The 14,584-nt window shown below is 44.6% G+C and overlaps 1 protein-coding gene across 1 annotated transcript; it reads left to right on the top strand.

The window, feature by feature from the left end:
* The first annotated feature begins 622 nt into the window (after positions 1 to 622).
* LOC135513757 (ectoderm-neural cortex protein 1-like) lies at positions 623 to 14,350 on the top strand. Its single transcript, XM_064936664.1, has 4 exons — positions 623 to 698; positions 2,547 to 2,774; positions 3,219 to 4,811; positions 11,875 to 14,350. Exons 2-3 carry the CDS (start codon positions 2,553 to 2,555, stop codon positions 4,770 to 4,772), a joined length of 1,776 nt encoding a protein of 591 aa, XP_064792736.1. The 5' UTR covers positions 623 to 698; positions 2,547 to 2,552; the 3' UTR covers positions 4,773 to 4,811; positions 11,875 to 14,350.
* Positions 14,351 to 14,584: the final 234 nt, after the last annotated feature.

Raw genomic sequence — 14,584 nt, 5'->3', positions numbered from 1 at the left:
GAGTGGGGGGCATCAGTATAGCAATTGGTATTTTAAGGTAAATGAGAATACTTTTTGTCGTATACCTAGATAATGTGTGGTGAATTATTTCAAAGCCTTTTATCTTTGCAACAACCTTTTGTCTTGGAAAACTATTGCATGCAGGCCTTGTTCTAACCCAGCACTAAAACAGCTGACTCAGCTAATCAAAGTCTTCATGGTTATTTTAATCAGGTGTTTTAGAGCATAGATGTGGAACCAAAGACTGCACACCCTGTAACTCTTCATGATCAGCAAGGAAGGACGGGTTAGTGAGGGACCACATTTAAAAAACACTACTAGTTTGCATACGCCACCCTCTTTCTTGAACATTGCCCCTCCCACATCACGCTTTAAAACCTTCTTCTTTCTTTCCAGAGCTCTTACCTCTGGCTGAGTCAAAGCGAAAGACATTCTAATACAAGACTGGCGACATTCCACTTAACTTGCATTTCAGATCTCATAATGTGTATTATAACAGAAGAAAACTAATATCTCATTCGTTTCAATGAACGAGATCACGCATCGAGAGAGACTACAGTAGGGAAGCGGCAGATTACGCTTGTTTTGGAGTGGAGCAGTGCAACTTTCTATCTCTTTCAAGAGGAGAGGAAAATATCGGTCTCGAGAGCATCGTGGTTCTCACTGGACCGGAGTGTCATGCTCTTAGTCAGTCAGAGGTAAATGTCCATCTACTATTATCATCTGAAGATCTGCAGTGATCAGTATTGTTGTGAAAATAAGATATTATGGTTAGAAATTCAGGGGGCTACAACCACTTGTTGGTGTGATGCATTTCATTTTTGTTGTTGTTGTTGTAATATTGTGGATATACTGTACATGTCAAAGCACTCCCGTTTTGAGGGCAAATTACTACAGTTCAGTGTTGTTGTGTGAGGGTAATACTTTCACACACCACGTCTTTCATACCACAGCTACATTAAAGCTGCGAGTGGAGATTCAGAGACGTTTACATGTAATAACACTTTAATGACAGCTGTAATAACTTTTTTAAAGACCTACATCGTATTAATATCAGTGTTGTCAACACCACAGCATTACATTTAGAGCAGATTCATAGGATCTCTGTGGTCAAAACAGCCAAGAGCTTCAACATGTTTGAGACCATACCATTGCCTGGAAAGCATATGGATTACACTGATATAGCCGAGTAACTTTCGTGGTCCTAGTAATGTGAATATTAGACTGATTACAGTTCTCTCCGTTAATGTGGTAACTGGCAAATACAGAAGATGCATTGTCTAGTTATCTATCACTAGGGTATTTGTAGTCTAATTAATCTATCATTGAAAATAAGTCTTAGCTGCTGGTTAATGGCTTTAAGAGTTTGGCTGAAACCTCGTCCTCTCCCTACAGCTAGTTTGTTCTTCACATGTTGATTCCACTAATATTGCTTTATAAAGCTATTTTGGAGTAATTCAGCACAAAATCAAGTCTGAAAACAATAAAGCCATTGGGATACAGTCAACAGCTAACAGAGTTGGGGAGTTGGAGTTGCCTCAGAGGCACACAGCTGTTTGTAATTTAGGAAGGCTGTATGTTTTTTAGAGAAAAAAAAACGTCAGGAGTTTGGCTTGTATGACATCACTCAAAGTCAAGATGCCATTGTCTCTGGCAGAGAAGGCTTACTAATGCATTCAAGACAGGAGCTGACAATAAAGATTTTCCATTGTGTGCGAGTGCATTTAGCCTACTGCAGTGGTTCTCAACCAGCAGTACTAGCATCCCTGGGGTTACTTTGCCTATCCACGAGTAGTCTAGCTGTTAAAGCTCTTGTGCTAGTAACCATAAAGTTGCTGGTTTGAATCCCTGCACAGGCAAGGTGGGAAAAAAATGTCTCCTTTCTGCCCTTGAGCAAGGCAGTTATTGCCCAACAACAACTGTTCTCCTGCACCTCTCTGGTTCAGAGGGGTTAAATGCTAAATGTTAAATGGTTGAATGCATTCAGTTGTGCAACTGACTAGGTATCTATCCCCTTCCCTATTTGAGAACGCTTACGAGACCATAGGGCTACGAGACTGGTAAAATGCACATGAGGGGGGTGCTTCAAGGGTAGCCTACTTGGTGGTACAGTAACCAAGAAAGGTTGTGAACCACTGACCTAGCGTATGAGCTATTGGTCTTCTGTGTTAAAAGCAGGTAATAACATTTCATCTTTTTTTTAACCTTTATTTAACCAGGCAAGTCAGTTAAGAACAAATTCTTATTTTCAATGACGGCCTGGGAACAGTGAGTTAACTGCCTGTTCAGGGGCAGAATGACAGATTTTTACCTTGTCAGCTTGGGGGTTTGAACTTGCAAGCTTCCGGTTATGAATCCAACGCTCTAACCACTAGGCTACCCTGTCTAAGCACTCAAGATCAGAGTTGTGCAACAAAGATTAAAATAACAATATAAAGACATTTCAGTGCAGGTAGTTCATGCAGCTTTTAGTTTTGTCATTAAGGACTAGATATAAGTCTCATTTATGTTTGACTCGTTCTTCTTCTCCCTCCCTCATCTCGAAGGATCCAATGAAAATGTCCGTCTGCACGCACGAGAACCGCAAATCCTGCCTCAGCTCAGCGTCCATGAACATCTTCCTGTTTCACAAGTCATCGTACGCGGACAGCGTCCTTACGCACCTCAACGCGCTCCGGCAGCAGCAGCTCTTCACCGATGTCCTCCTCCACGCTGGGAGACGCTCCTTCCCCTGCCACCGTGCTGTGCTGGCTGCATGCAGTCGCTACTTCCAGGTAAAGACACTGGGCTTGTTCAACGTTGCAGGTGATTTTTCAGACGACTGCTGACTGACTAATGTACAGATGTAGGATCTTAATTCGACCAATTTCATCGCAGGAGTAAAATAATCCTGCAGGAGGAAGATTTAATGAATAAAACAAATAAGTGATCATTTCTAACAGGAAATTTGTTTTGATAGGCTACAGTAGGCTATAGTTTAGGTGAAAGAAAGGCTTTTCAGTGAATGTATGTTATTCACAAGTCTCATTTGAATTTCCTGCGTTGACAACAGAATGATCAAGTTAAGATACTACATCTGTACAAATCACCTTGCAACATGATTATCAATCACTGTGATCATCTCCAATGGGAAAATATGACACGTTTGCCGCCATACCAATGCCAACAATGCTACTGCTAACAAGCTAACTCTTGGTGTCCCACTCTCTTTGTTCCAGGCCATGTTCAGCGGAGGTCTCCGGGAGAGCCAGGCCAGCGAGGTGGACTTCAGGGACTCCATCCACCCAGAGGTCCTGGAGCTCTTACTAGACTATGCCTACACCTCCCGGGTGGTGATCAACGAGGAGAATGCAGAGTCCCTCCTGGAGGCCGGAGACATGCTGGAGTTCCAGGACATCCGGGACGCCTGCGCTGAGTTTCTGGAGCGGAACTTGGCTACGTTCAATTGCCTGGGCATGCTGCTGCTGTCCGACGCCCACCAGTGCACCAAGCTGTCCGAGCTCTCCTGGGGCATGTGCCTCAGCAACTTCCCCACCATCTGCAAGACAGAGGACTTCCTTCAGCTGCCCAAGGACATGGTGGTGACGCTGCTGTCCCATGAAGAGTTAGAGACGGAGGACGAGAGGCTGGTCTACGAGGCCGCCCTCAACTGGGTCAACTATGACCTGGAGAGGAGGCACTGCCACCTCCCCGACGTGCTGAGGACGGTCCGCCTGGCCCTCCTCCCCACCATCTTCCTCATGGAGAACGTGTCCACAGAGGAGCTAATCAATGCCCAGACGAAGAGCAAGGAGCTGGTGGATGAGGCCATACGCTATAAACTCAGGATCCTCCAGAACGATGGTGTGGTCAACAGCCCCCTGGCCAGGCCCAGGAAGACCAGCCACGCCCTGTTCCTCTTGGGAGGACAGACCTTCATGTGTGACAAGCTGTACCTGGTAGACCAGAAGGCCAAGGAGATCATACCCAAGGCCGACATCCCCAGCCCCAGGAAGGAGTTCAGCGCTTGCGCTATCAGCTGTAAGGTCTACGTGACCGGCGGGAGGGGCTCAGAGAACGGTGTGTCCAAAGACGTGTGGGTCTACGACACGTCCCGCGAGGAATGGTCCAAGGCGGCGCCTATGATCATCGCCCGCTTCGGCCACGGATCGGCCGAGCTCAAAAACTGCCTCTATGTGGTTGGAGGACACACAGCGGGTACAGGCTGTCTCCCCGCCTCGCCCTCTGGGTCACTCAAACAGGTCGAGAAGTACGACCCGGTTGCCAACAAGTGGTGCATGGTGGCGCCGCTGAGGGAGGGCGTGAGCAACGCGGCGGTGGTCAGTGTCAAACTCAAACTCTTCGCCTTTGGAGGAACCAGCGTCACCCACGACAAATTACCCAAGGTGCAGCTCTACGACCCGCAGGAGAATAGGTGGTCTGTCCCCGCCTCCTGCCCACAGCCCTGGCGATACACGGCCGCCGCCGTCCTCAACAACCAGATCTTTGTGATGGGCGGCGACACAGAGTTCTCGGCGTGCTCTGCCTATAAGTTCAACAGCGACAGTTACCAATGGACTAAAGTAGCAGATGTGACAGCCAAGAGGATGAGCTGCCAGGCAGTGGCATCAGGTAACAAACTGTATGTGGTGGGAGGCTACTTTGGCACTCAGCGGTGTAAGACTCTGGACTGTTACGATCCAACACTGGACGCGTGGAACAGCATCACTACCGTACCCTACTCACTCATCCCCACAGCATTCGTCTCCACCTGGAAACACCTCCCAGACTGAGGACTGGACTCGGACTCAACGTCGAGCATCGGCCTCACGGTGAGTGGAATGATGGAAGATAAATATTCTTGGCTCCACGGTAACGGTTGTCCGTTTGTCCGGTTGTCTGTTTGTCTCGGACAAGTACAATATTGGAATGATGACTGATATTCAGCCAGAAACACCACAGCAGTCCTCCTGCCTCACAACTCATATATCTTTCCAAATCATAGCACAGAGCTAAAGTCATCCACTATTCAAATATGAATAAATTAAAACTACTAATAAGTAACTGAGTGCGGCAGGGTAGCCTAGTGGTTAGAGCATTGGACTAGTAACCGGAAGGTTGCGAGTTCAAACCCCCGAGCTGACAAGGTACAAATCTGTTGTTCTACCCCTGAACAGGCAGTTAACCCACTGTTCCCAGGCCGTCATTGAAAATTAGAATTTGTTCTCAACTGACTTGCCTGGTTAAATAAAGGTAAAAATATATTTTTTTTAAACAACCAATTCCCTGTCATTACTATATTATTATAATATTAGATGATAATGCAGGAATACACAGGTGTCTCCTAATAGGGTGATAGACTGCAGCCATGAGAGTCGACCCAGAACATTTAGTCTACCCAGATGTTACGAGAGTAGACCCAGAACATTAGTCTACCCAGATGTTGTTATGAGAGTCGACCCAGAACATTAGTCTACCCAGATGTTATGAGAGTCGACCCAGAACATTAGTCTACCCAGATGTTATGAGAGTCGACCCAGAACATTAGTCTACCCAGATGTTATGAGAGTCGACCCAGGAACATTAGTCTACCCAGATGTTATGAGAGTCGACCCAGAACATTAGTCTACCCAGATGTTATGAGAATCGACCCAGAACATTAGTCTACCCAGATGTTATGAGAGTCGACCCAGGAACATTAGTCTACCCAGATGTTATGAGAGTCGACCCAGAACATTAGTCTACCCAGATGTTATGAGAGTCGACCCAGAACATTAGTCTACCCAGATGTTACGAGAGTAGACCCAGGAACATTAGTCTACCCAGATGTTGTTATGAGAGTAGACCCAGGAACATTAGTCTACCCAGATGTTATGAGAGTCGACCCAGAACATTAGTCTACCCAGATGTTATGAGAATCGACCCAGAACATTAGTCTACCCAGATGTTATGAGAGTCGACCCAGAACATTAGTCTACCCAGATGTTATGAGAGTCGACCCAGAACATTAGTCTACCCAGATGTTATGAGAGTCGACCCAGAACATTAGTCTACCCAGATGTTATGAGAGTCGACCCAGAACATTAGTCTACCCAGATGTTATGAGAGTCGACCCAGGAACATTAGTCTACCCAGATGTTGTTTTGAGAGTTGACCCAGAACATTAGTCTACCCAGATGTTATGAGAATCGACCCAGAACATTAGTCTACCCAGATGTTGTTATGAGAGTAGACCCAGGAGCATTAGTCTACCCAGATGTTGTTATGAGAGTAGACCCAGGAGCATTAGTCTACCCAGATGTTATGAGAGTCGACCCAGAACATTAGTCTACCCAGATGTTATGAGAATCGACCCAGAACATTAGTCTACCCAGATGTTATGAGAGTCGACCCAGGAACATTAGTCTACCCAGATGTTATGAGAGTCGACCCAGAACATTAGTCTACCCAGATGTTATGAGAGTCGACCCAGAACATTAGTCTACCCAGATGTTATGAGAGTCGACCCAGAACATTAGTCTACCCAGATGTTGTTATGAGTGGGAAGAGCAGGTAGTAGTGGGAGGGACGTGTGGAGGCAGTGATTTGTGCTAGGTCAGTCCAGTGGGACTAGGTAGAGAAGTTTAGATGGGAAGTCTATGGTGGTGGCCCACATTGTTTATTGAAGTAGAAGCCTGATGTCTGTTTGAAAGGCCTGGGTGGGCTGAAACTCATGGGCTTGCACTGTGGTGTGTGTGGAAGGGGAGGGGGTGGGTCATAGCTCTGGTCTGATAGAAAGCAGAGGGGAGTGGAGTGGTGGTCTTTGTCTTCTAAGGAATGCTTCTCTCTCTTTCTCTTACCATACAGCCCTCTATTGTCCAACCTGTTTGATTAGAATTGGGATAAAGGGACATGGTGGTGGTAGGCAGCGCAGGCCTGGAATGCTTGTCAGTGGTCATTGGATGACCCCCTAAGGCCGATGTCCACGCCCCCATGGCAATCTAATTAGCATATTTTAAAAATCCCCATTAAAATCAGTTAGTTTAATTATTATCTATTTTTTTTAATTAGGTAAGCCAGATAAGAACAAATTCTTATTTACAATGACTGCCTATCCCGGCCAAACCCGGACCAATTGTGTGCCTCCCTATGGAACTCCCAATCATGGCCGGATGTGATACAGCCTGAATTCGAACCAGGGACTGTAGTGACACCTCATGCACTGAGATGCAGTGCCTTAGACCGCTGCACCACTCGGGAGCCTTAAACTAGTTTAAGCTAGAGATATCTGTTTTTCCCTATGACCTCCACAACCGTCTTGGGACTCGTCTGAAGTCAGTACAGTCGATCTGCCAACTTCCGTCTGTAGTGTCTGAACAGTTTGGGCTACACACTAATTATGACCCCTCTGTGTGAAAGGGAGACTCTCATGAACACGTACAGTGGTTTGCGAAAGTATTCACCCCCCTTGGCATTGTTCCTATTTTGTTGCCTTACAACCTGAAATTAAAATGGATTATTTGGGGGTTTGTATCATTTGATTTACTCAACATACTTACCACTTTGAAGATGCAAAATATGTTTTATAGTGACACAAACAAGAAACAAGACAAAAAAACAGAACTTGAGCGCACATATCTATTTACCCCCCCCCCCCTTCCCCCAAGTGAATACTTTGTAGAGCCACCTTTTGCAGCAGTTACATTTGCAAGTCACTTGGGGTGTGTTTCTATAAGCTTGGCACATTTAGCCACTGGGATCTTTGCCCATTCTTCTAGGCAAAACTGCCTCAAGATGGATGGGTTCTGCTGGTGTACAACAATCTTTGTCATACCACAGATTCTCTATTGGATTGAGGTCTGGGCTTTGACTAGGCCATTGCAACACATGTAAATGTATCCCCTTAAACCACTCGAGTGTTGCTTTAGTAGTATGCTTAGGGTCATTGTCCTGCTGGAAGGTGAACCTCCATCCCAGTCTCAAATCTCTGGAATACTGAAACAGGTTTCCCTCAAGAATTTCCCTGTATTTAGCACCATCCATCATTCCTACGATTCTGACCAGTTAGTCAGTCTCTGCTGATGAAAAACATCCCCACAGCATGATGCTGCCACCACCATGCTTCACTGTGGGGATGGTGTTCTCGGGGTGGTGAGAGGTGTTGGGTTTGAGCCAGATATAGCGTTTTCCTTGATGGCCAAAAAGCTTAATTTTAGTCTCTTCTGACCAGAGTACCTTCTTCCATATGTTTGGGGAGTCTCCCACAGGCCTTTTGGTGAACACCAAATGTGTTTGCTTATTTCTCTCTTTAAGCAATGGCTTTTTTCTGGCCGCTTCTTCCGTAAAGCTCAGCTCTGTGGAGTGTGCGGCTTAAAGTGGTCCTATGGACAGATACTCCAATCTCCGCTGTGGATCTTTGCAGCTCCTTCAGGGTTAACTTTGGTCTCTTTGTTGCCTCTCTGATTAATGCCCTCCTTGCCTGGTCCGTGAGTTTTGGTGGGTGACCTTCTTTTGGCAGGTTGTGTGGTGCCATATTCTTTCCATTTCATGTGATGTTCAAAGTTTCAAATATTTTTATAACCCAACCCTGATCTGTACTTCTCCACAACTTTATCTCTGACCTGTTTGGAGAGCTCCTTGGTCTTGATAGTGCCGCTTGCTTGGTGGTGCCCCTTGCTTAATGGTGTTGCAGTCTCTGGGGCCTTTCAGAACAGGTGTATATATACTGAGATCATGTGACAGATCATGTGACACTTAGATTGCACACAGGTGGACTTTATTTAACTAATTATGACTTCTGAAGGTAATTGGTTGCACCAGATCTTATTTAGGGGCTTCATAGCAAAGGGGAAGAATACATATGCACCCGCCACCTTTTCGTTATTTCGTAAATAATCCTCAGTATGACCTTCTGAAAACAATTCCATATAGCTTGGTAGAACCCCCCCCTTCCCCGGCTTAGGCAGATCTTTTAGTGCCAAAAATAAGTTTCCCAGTCTTTCTTTTATCTCTCAGGTATAGGACAGACACTTCAGAACAAAGTTCCTTTAGATTTTTGTATGGGCTAATAGCAGTAAGGCCCCCCAAAAAATTCTTAATAAAATGTTTTTTTCATATATATTTTTGATACTTCAAGGGGTCTTAAAATATTTTTTGTTGTTGTTGCAAAAATGATCTTTTTTAAAAACAATTACATATATCTTAGTCGGTCGTCCACTCCCCCCTTGCCCCAGCTCAGACAGGGCTTACACTCTTACAGGTTAATGACTGTTGTCCCTGGCCTTTCCCACAATGGAAGATGAGGGTGGTTAAATGAAAAGTCTCCCTTCCAAGAAACCTACTTCCAGTAAATGGTATGTGTTGTAATACAACTCTAGACACTATCAACCACTGCCGACATTAAATCTGTTTTAAAGTAAAGTTCACAGGAACAACATTTTGTTTCATAACATACCCAAGAGGTCGTTCAAAAATATAATCAATAGGAAAAGAATAACCGATATATCCACTGCCACATGTGCATTTTTGGCATGTCTCTAACCATGAGTCCTTATGGGTTATTTTGAAGTCCAAAAACAAGTGGAATTCACTTACATTTTAGCAGACGCCCTTATCCAGAGAGACTTACAGGAGCAATTTCTCCCATTCAACCAGATCTGTTAAGCTGAGTCCATCCGTGGGAAGTCCATAAGTGCTCCATACCTTTTTCATGGGGAACTCCATAGCAACATGATGTGCAATGTGCAGCCTGTGGAATGTTGCCCACCTAGGTAGCGAAGGCAGTAAATGTTGGAGCGGTGGAGTGGTGAGGGAAAGTCTCTCTCTCTCTCTTTATCTCTCTCTCTTTATCTCTCTCTCTCTGTATCTCTCTCTCCCTCTTTATCTCTCTCTCTCTCTCTCTCTCTCTCTCTCTCTCCCTCTTTATCTCTCTCTCTCTCCCTCTTTATCTCTCTCTCTCTCTCTTTATCTCTCTCTCTCCCTCTTTATCTCTCTCTCTTTATCTCTCTCTCTTTATCTCTCTCTCTCCCTCTTTATTGCTCTCTCTCCCTCTTTATCTCTCTCTCTCCATCTCTCTCTTTCTCCCTCTTTACCTCTCTCTCTCTCTCTCTCTCCCTCTACCTCTCTCTCTCTTCCTCTTTATCTCTCTCTCTCTCCCTCTTTCTCTCTCCCTCTTTATCTCTTTATCTCTCTCTCTCTCTCCCTCTCTCTCTCTCTCCCTCTTTACCTCTCTCTCTCTCTCCCTCTGTATCTCTCTCTCTCTCCCTCTTTATCTCTCTCTCTCCCTCTTTACCTCTCTCTCTCTCCCTCTTTATCTCTCTCTCTCTCTCCCTCTCTCCCTCTCTCCCTCTCTCCATCTTTACCTCTCTTTCTCTCTCTCTCTCTCTCCCTCTTTATCTATCTCTCTCTCTCCCTCTTTACCTCTCTCTCTCCCTCTTTATCTCTCTCTCTCCCTCTTTCTCTCTCCCTCTTTATCTCTTTCTCTCTCTCTCTCTCCCTCTTTACCTCTCTCTCTCTCTCTCTCCCACTTTATATCTCTCTCTCTCCCTCTTTATCTCTCTCTCTCCCTCTTTACCTCTCTCTCTCCCTTGTTATCTCTCTCTCCCTCTTTACCTCTATCTCTCTCCCTCTGTACCTCTCTCTCTTTCTCTCTCTCTCTGCCTCTTTATCTCTCTCTCTCCCTCTTTACCTCTCTCTCTCTCTCTCCCTCTTTCTCTCTCCCTCTTCATCTCTCTCTCTCCCTCTCTCTCTCTCTCTCCCTCTTTACCTTTCTCTCTCTCTCTCTCTCTCTCTCTCTCTCTTTATCTCTCTCACTCCCTCTTTACCTCTCTCTCCCTCTCTCTCTCTCCCTCTTTATCTCTCTCTCTCTCCCTCTTTCTTTATCCCTCTTTATCTCTCTCTCCCTCTTTACCTCGCTCTCTCCCTCTTTATCTCTCCCTCTCTCTCTCCCTCTTTACCTTTCTCTCTCTCTCCCTCTTTATCTCTCTCTCTCTCCCTCTTTCTCTCTCCCTCTTTATCTCTCTCTCTCTCGCTCTTTACCTCTCTCTCTCTCTCTCTCTCTCGCTCTCTCTCTTTATCTCTCTCTCTCTCTCTCCCTCTTTATTCTCCCTCTTTATCTCTCTCTCTCCCTCTTTATCTCTCTCTCTCTCTCACTCTTTCTCCCTTTTCTTTCCTTTTGTCGGGTTCGATTCAATCCGTAGCGTTGATGTTGAAGGTAAATTCTGATTGAGCAGACATATGCAGCATTTACGGAGAATACAATTTCCGCTGTCGCAGGAACATTGCCTTTAAATGTCAATCGCGCTACAACGCAGATCTTCAGCACTACAGATTGAATCAAGTCATTTTCTCTTCATTTTCATTCTCTCTGTAGTCTCTCCATCACCATCTTAAGACTTCACTTAGTCCTGCATGTTGGAGCTCAAAGATTTTCACTGTATCCTGCAATCACACCTGCAACCCTGTACAACCCTGACTATTAAACACCCTGAATTTGAAAATGTTTTTTGACTTCAATCTTGTCCTTTGTTATTCTCTAATTATCCTTGCTTTAACCTTGTATGTGGAAGCAAAACATACTGTTGATACTGTAGGTGTTATTTAGGTGGGAATATTGTTTAATCAAGCTCTTATACAGTGTGAGTATTGTTTAATCAAGCTCACATTGTGTGATTTATGTATGAATACTGTTTAATCAAGCTCTCACAATAATTCAATCAGACATATAGATGGTTAGTAGATGGTTTGTCTGCCTCTGGTCTTACATTGACTCACCTCTTGGAAACAATGAGAAGGCTAGGAATGTGAATAGGTGAACTCACCTACAACTGTTATGTTGAAGAAGTGCAATTAAACAAAATTTACTCTATAAAAAAAAAACACTTTGATTTGCCTGACCTTTATTTTCTCTGTCTCTAGGCCTCGTCGCTATACTGGATTATCTATTCGATTAAAGACTGTGAAGGTGCCAGATATTCAACGTGGGGATGGCAAGAAAGCTTTACCGTTTAACATGAAGGACTGCAGGAAGGTGGACTATCTTATTGGAGTAAAGAAACCCGTGGGGTTTACATGAAGGATAAATATAATACATCTCTACTTTATATTCCTTCATTTGTATATCCTTATTTGACTTTAAAGACTATTCAATAACTCAATCATTCCTAATACGTTGTGGGCCGAGTGTATTTGGAGCAATCAAGCCACTAAGACAGTGTTTACACAGGCAGCCTAATTCTGGTCTTTTGTGCAATTATTGTCAAAAGAGCTGATCTGATTTGGTCAAAATACCAATTAATGGAAAGAGAATAAGAATTGGGCTGACTGTAAATGCAGCCGATGTCACGTGGATTCTCACAAGTGAGGTAGGTAAGACTAGGTGAAAAATCTGTCGACGTGCCCTTGAGCAAGGCACTTAAACCTGATTGCTCCTGTAAGTCTCTCTGGATAAGGGCGTCTGCTACAATGTAAGTGAATTCCACTTGTTTTTGGACTTCAAAATAACCCATAAGGACTCGTGGTTAAAGACAAGCCAAAAAATGCACATGTGGCAGTGGAGAGATCAGAAATTGACTGTGTTGTTACTGACATGCAACTGTGGGACAAGAGCAGTAAAGAGGAGGAAAGTAGAACCAGAGAAGAACCTCACAATCTCTGGCAGGTCATGTAGGAAACATGTACTGAAAATGTTCTTTCTGGGTCATTAAATAAGGTAAGGGTTATTTACGCAGGGACTAATTCTATTGTTTGAATCGGATGCTTATTTAACTTTTTTTATTTTTTTGTGTTCTGTAACAAAATTATGTCACTTTGTTGCCTTTTTCTACGGTATTTTTTTTTGTGTGTGATTTTACTGCTTTGAGATTGAATAATTGTTTGCACATGTATGCCTCTGATCTGGGAGTATCCCCATTCCTTGTAGACATGGTAGAAGAGGCGCTTCCTCTGCTTTTAATTTAACTGGAGGCTTGCCAAATAAAATGGAGACCCTGAAGAGATATTGTAGGTTTAGCTAAGCAACAAATGGAACCCTATTCCCTATATAGTGCACTACTATAGACCAGAGCTCTATGTCAAAAATGGTGCACTATATAGGGAATAGGGATCTGGTCTATAGTAGTGCACTATATAGGGAATAGGGCTCTGGTATAAAGTAGTGCACTATTTAGGGCATAGGGTTCCATTTCAGACGCTGCCATAGTCTTCAGTGTGCAGGTTGCTCTCCAGTTCAGTGGTTGGCTCACTGTCTCTAGAACATAAAGGCTATGAGATGTTTTAAGACAACACCATAATAAAGACACGTCTTGTTATTAAAGTGCACAAAAAGAAAAAGAAAAACTCACTGATGTCCTGCTGTACCCATAGCAACGTAATCATTCTAAAGGCTGAGTGTTAAAAGTATTAGGAATACGATGTGCCAAACAAATTGTGACCAAGGGAGAATGGTTCAGCCTGAGTACTGCACAGGGCATCTTTAACTGGGGAGCCTAATGCTTCGGTCTGTTTCACTGTCTCTGTGTTGCAGTGTGTTTCAGCTTGGTATTTCTGGGATCACACCACTCTCCAACACGTTCCTACTACAGGCTAGGTTCATGTTGATATTCAGTTGACATGGCTTAATATTGAAATCCATGAGCCTGAATCTAGATTCTAACAGTCTGCATCTTGTCAAAAAGTTTTTAGACCCTAACCAATAACCCAGTCACCCACTAACCCAGTTAGGTACCCTACCCACTAACCCAGTTAGTTACCCTACCCACTAACCCAGTTAGTTACCCTACCCAATAACCCAGTTAGTTACCCTACCCAATAACCCAGTTAGTTACCCTACCCAATAACCCAGTCACCCACTAACCCAGTTAGGTACCCTACCCACTAACCCAGTCACCCTACCCAATAACCCAGTCACCCTACCCAATAACCCAGTTACCCTACCCAATAACCCAGTTAGTTACCCTACCCACTAACCCAGTTAGTTACCCTACCCAATAACCCAGTTAGTTACCCTACCCAATAACCCAGTTAGTTACCCTACCCAATAACCCAGTTAGTTACCCTACCCAATAACCCAGTTACCCTACCCAATAACCCAGTCACCCTACCCAATAACCCAGTCACCCTACCCAATAACCCAGTTACCCTACCCAATAACCCAGTTAGTTACCCTACCCACTAACCCAGTTAGTTACCCTACCCAATAACCCAGTTAGTTACCCTACCCAATAACCCAGTTAGTTACCCTACCCAATAACCCAGTCACCCTACCCAATAACCCAGTTACCCTACCCAATAACCCAGTCACCCTACCCAATAACCTAGTTAGTTACCCTACCCAATAACCCAGTTAGTTACCCTACCCAATAACCCAGTTACCCTACCCAATAACCCAGTCACCCTACCCAATAACCCAGTTAGTTACCCTACCCAATAACCCAGTCACCCTACCCAATAACCCAGTCACCCTACCCAATAACCCAGTTAGTTACCCTACCCAATAACCCAGTCACCCTACCCAATAACCCAGTCACCCTACCCAATAACCCAGTCACCCTACCCAATAACCCAGTCACCCTACCCAATAACCCAGTCACCCTACCCAATAACCCAGTCACCCTACCCAATAACCCAG

Source organism: Oncorhynchus masou, chromosome 25 (genome assembly GCF_036934945.1).
Source record: "Oncorhynchus masou masou isolate Uvic2021 chromosome 25, UVic_Omas_1.1, whole genome shotgun sequence".
Taxonomy (NCBI): domain Eukaryota; kingdom Metazoa; phylum Chordata; class Actinopteri; order Salmoniformes; family Salmonidae; genus Oncorhynchus; species Oncorhynchus masou.
Note: the sequence above shows the minus strand (reverse complement) of the source record. Positions and strands in the feature narration are given on the sequence as shown.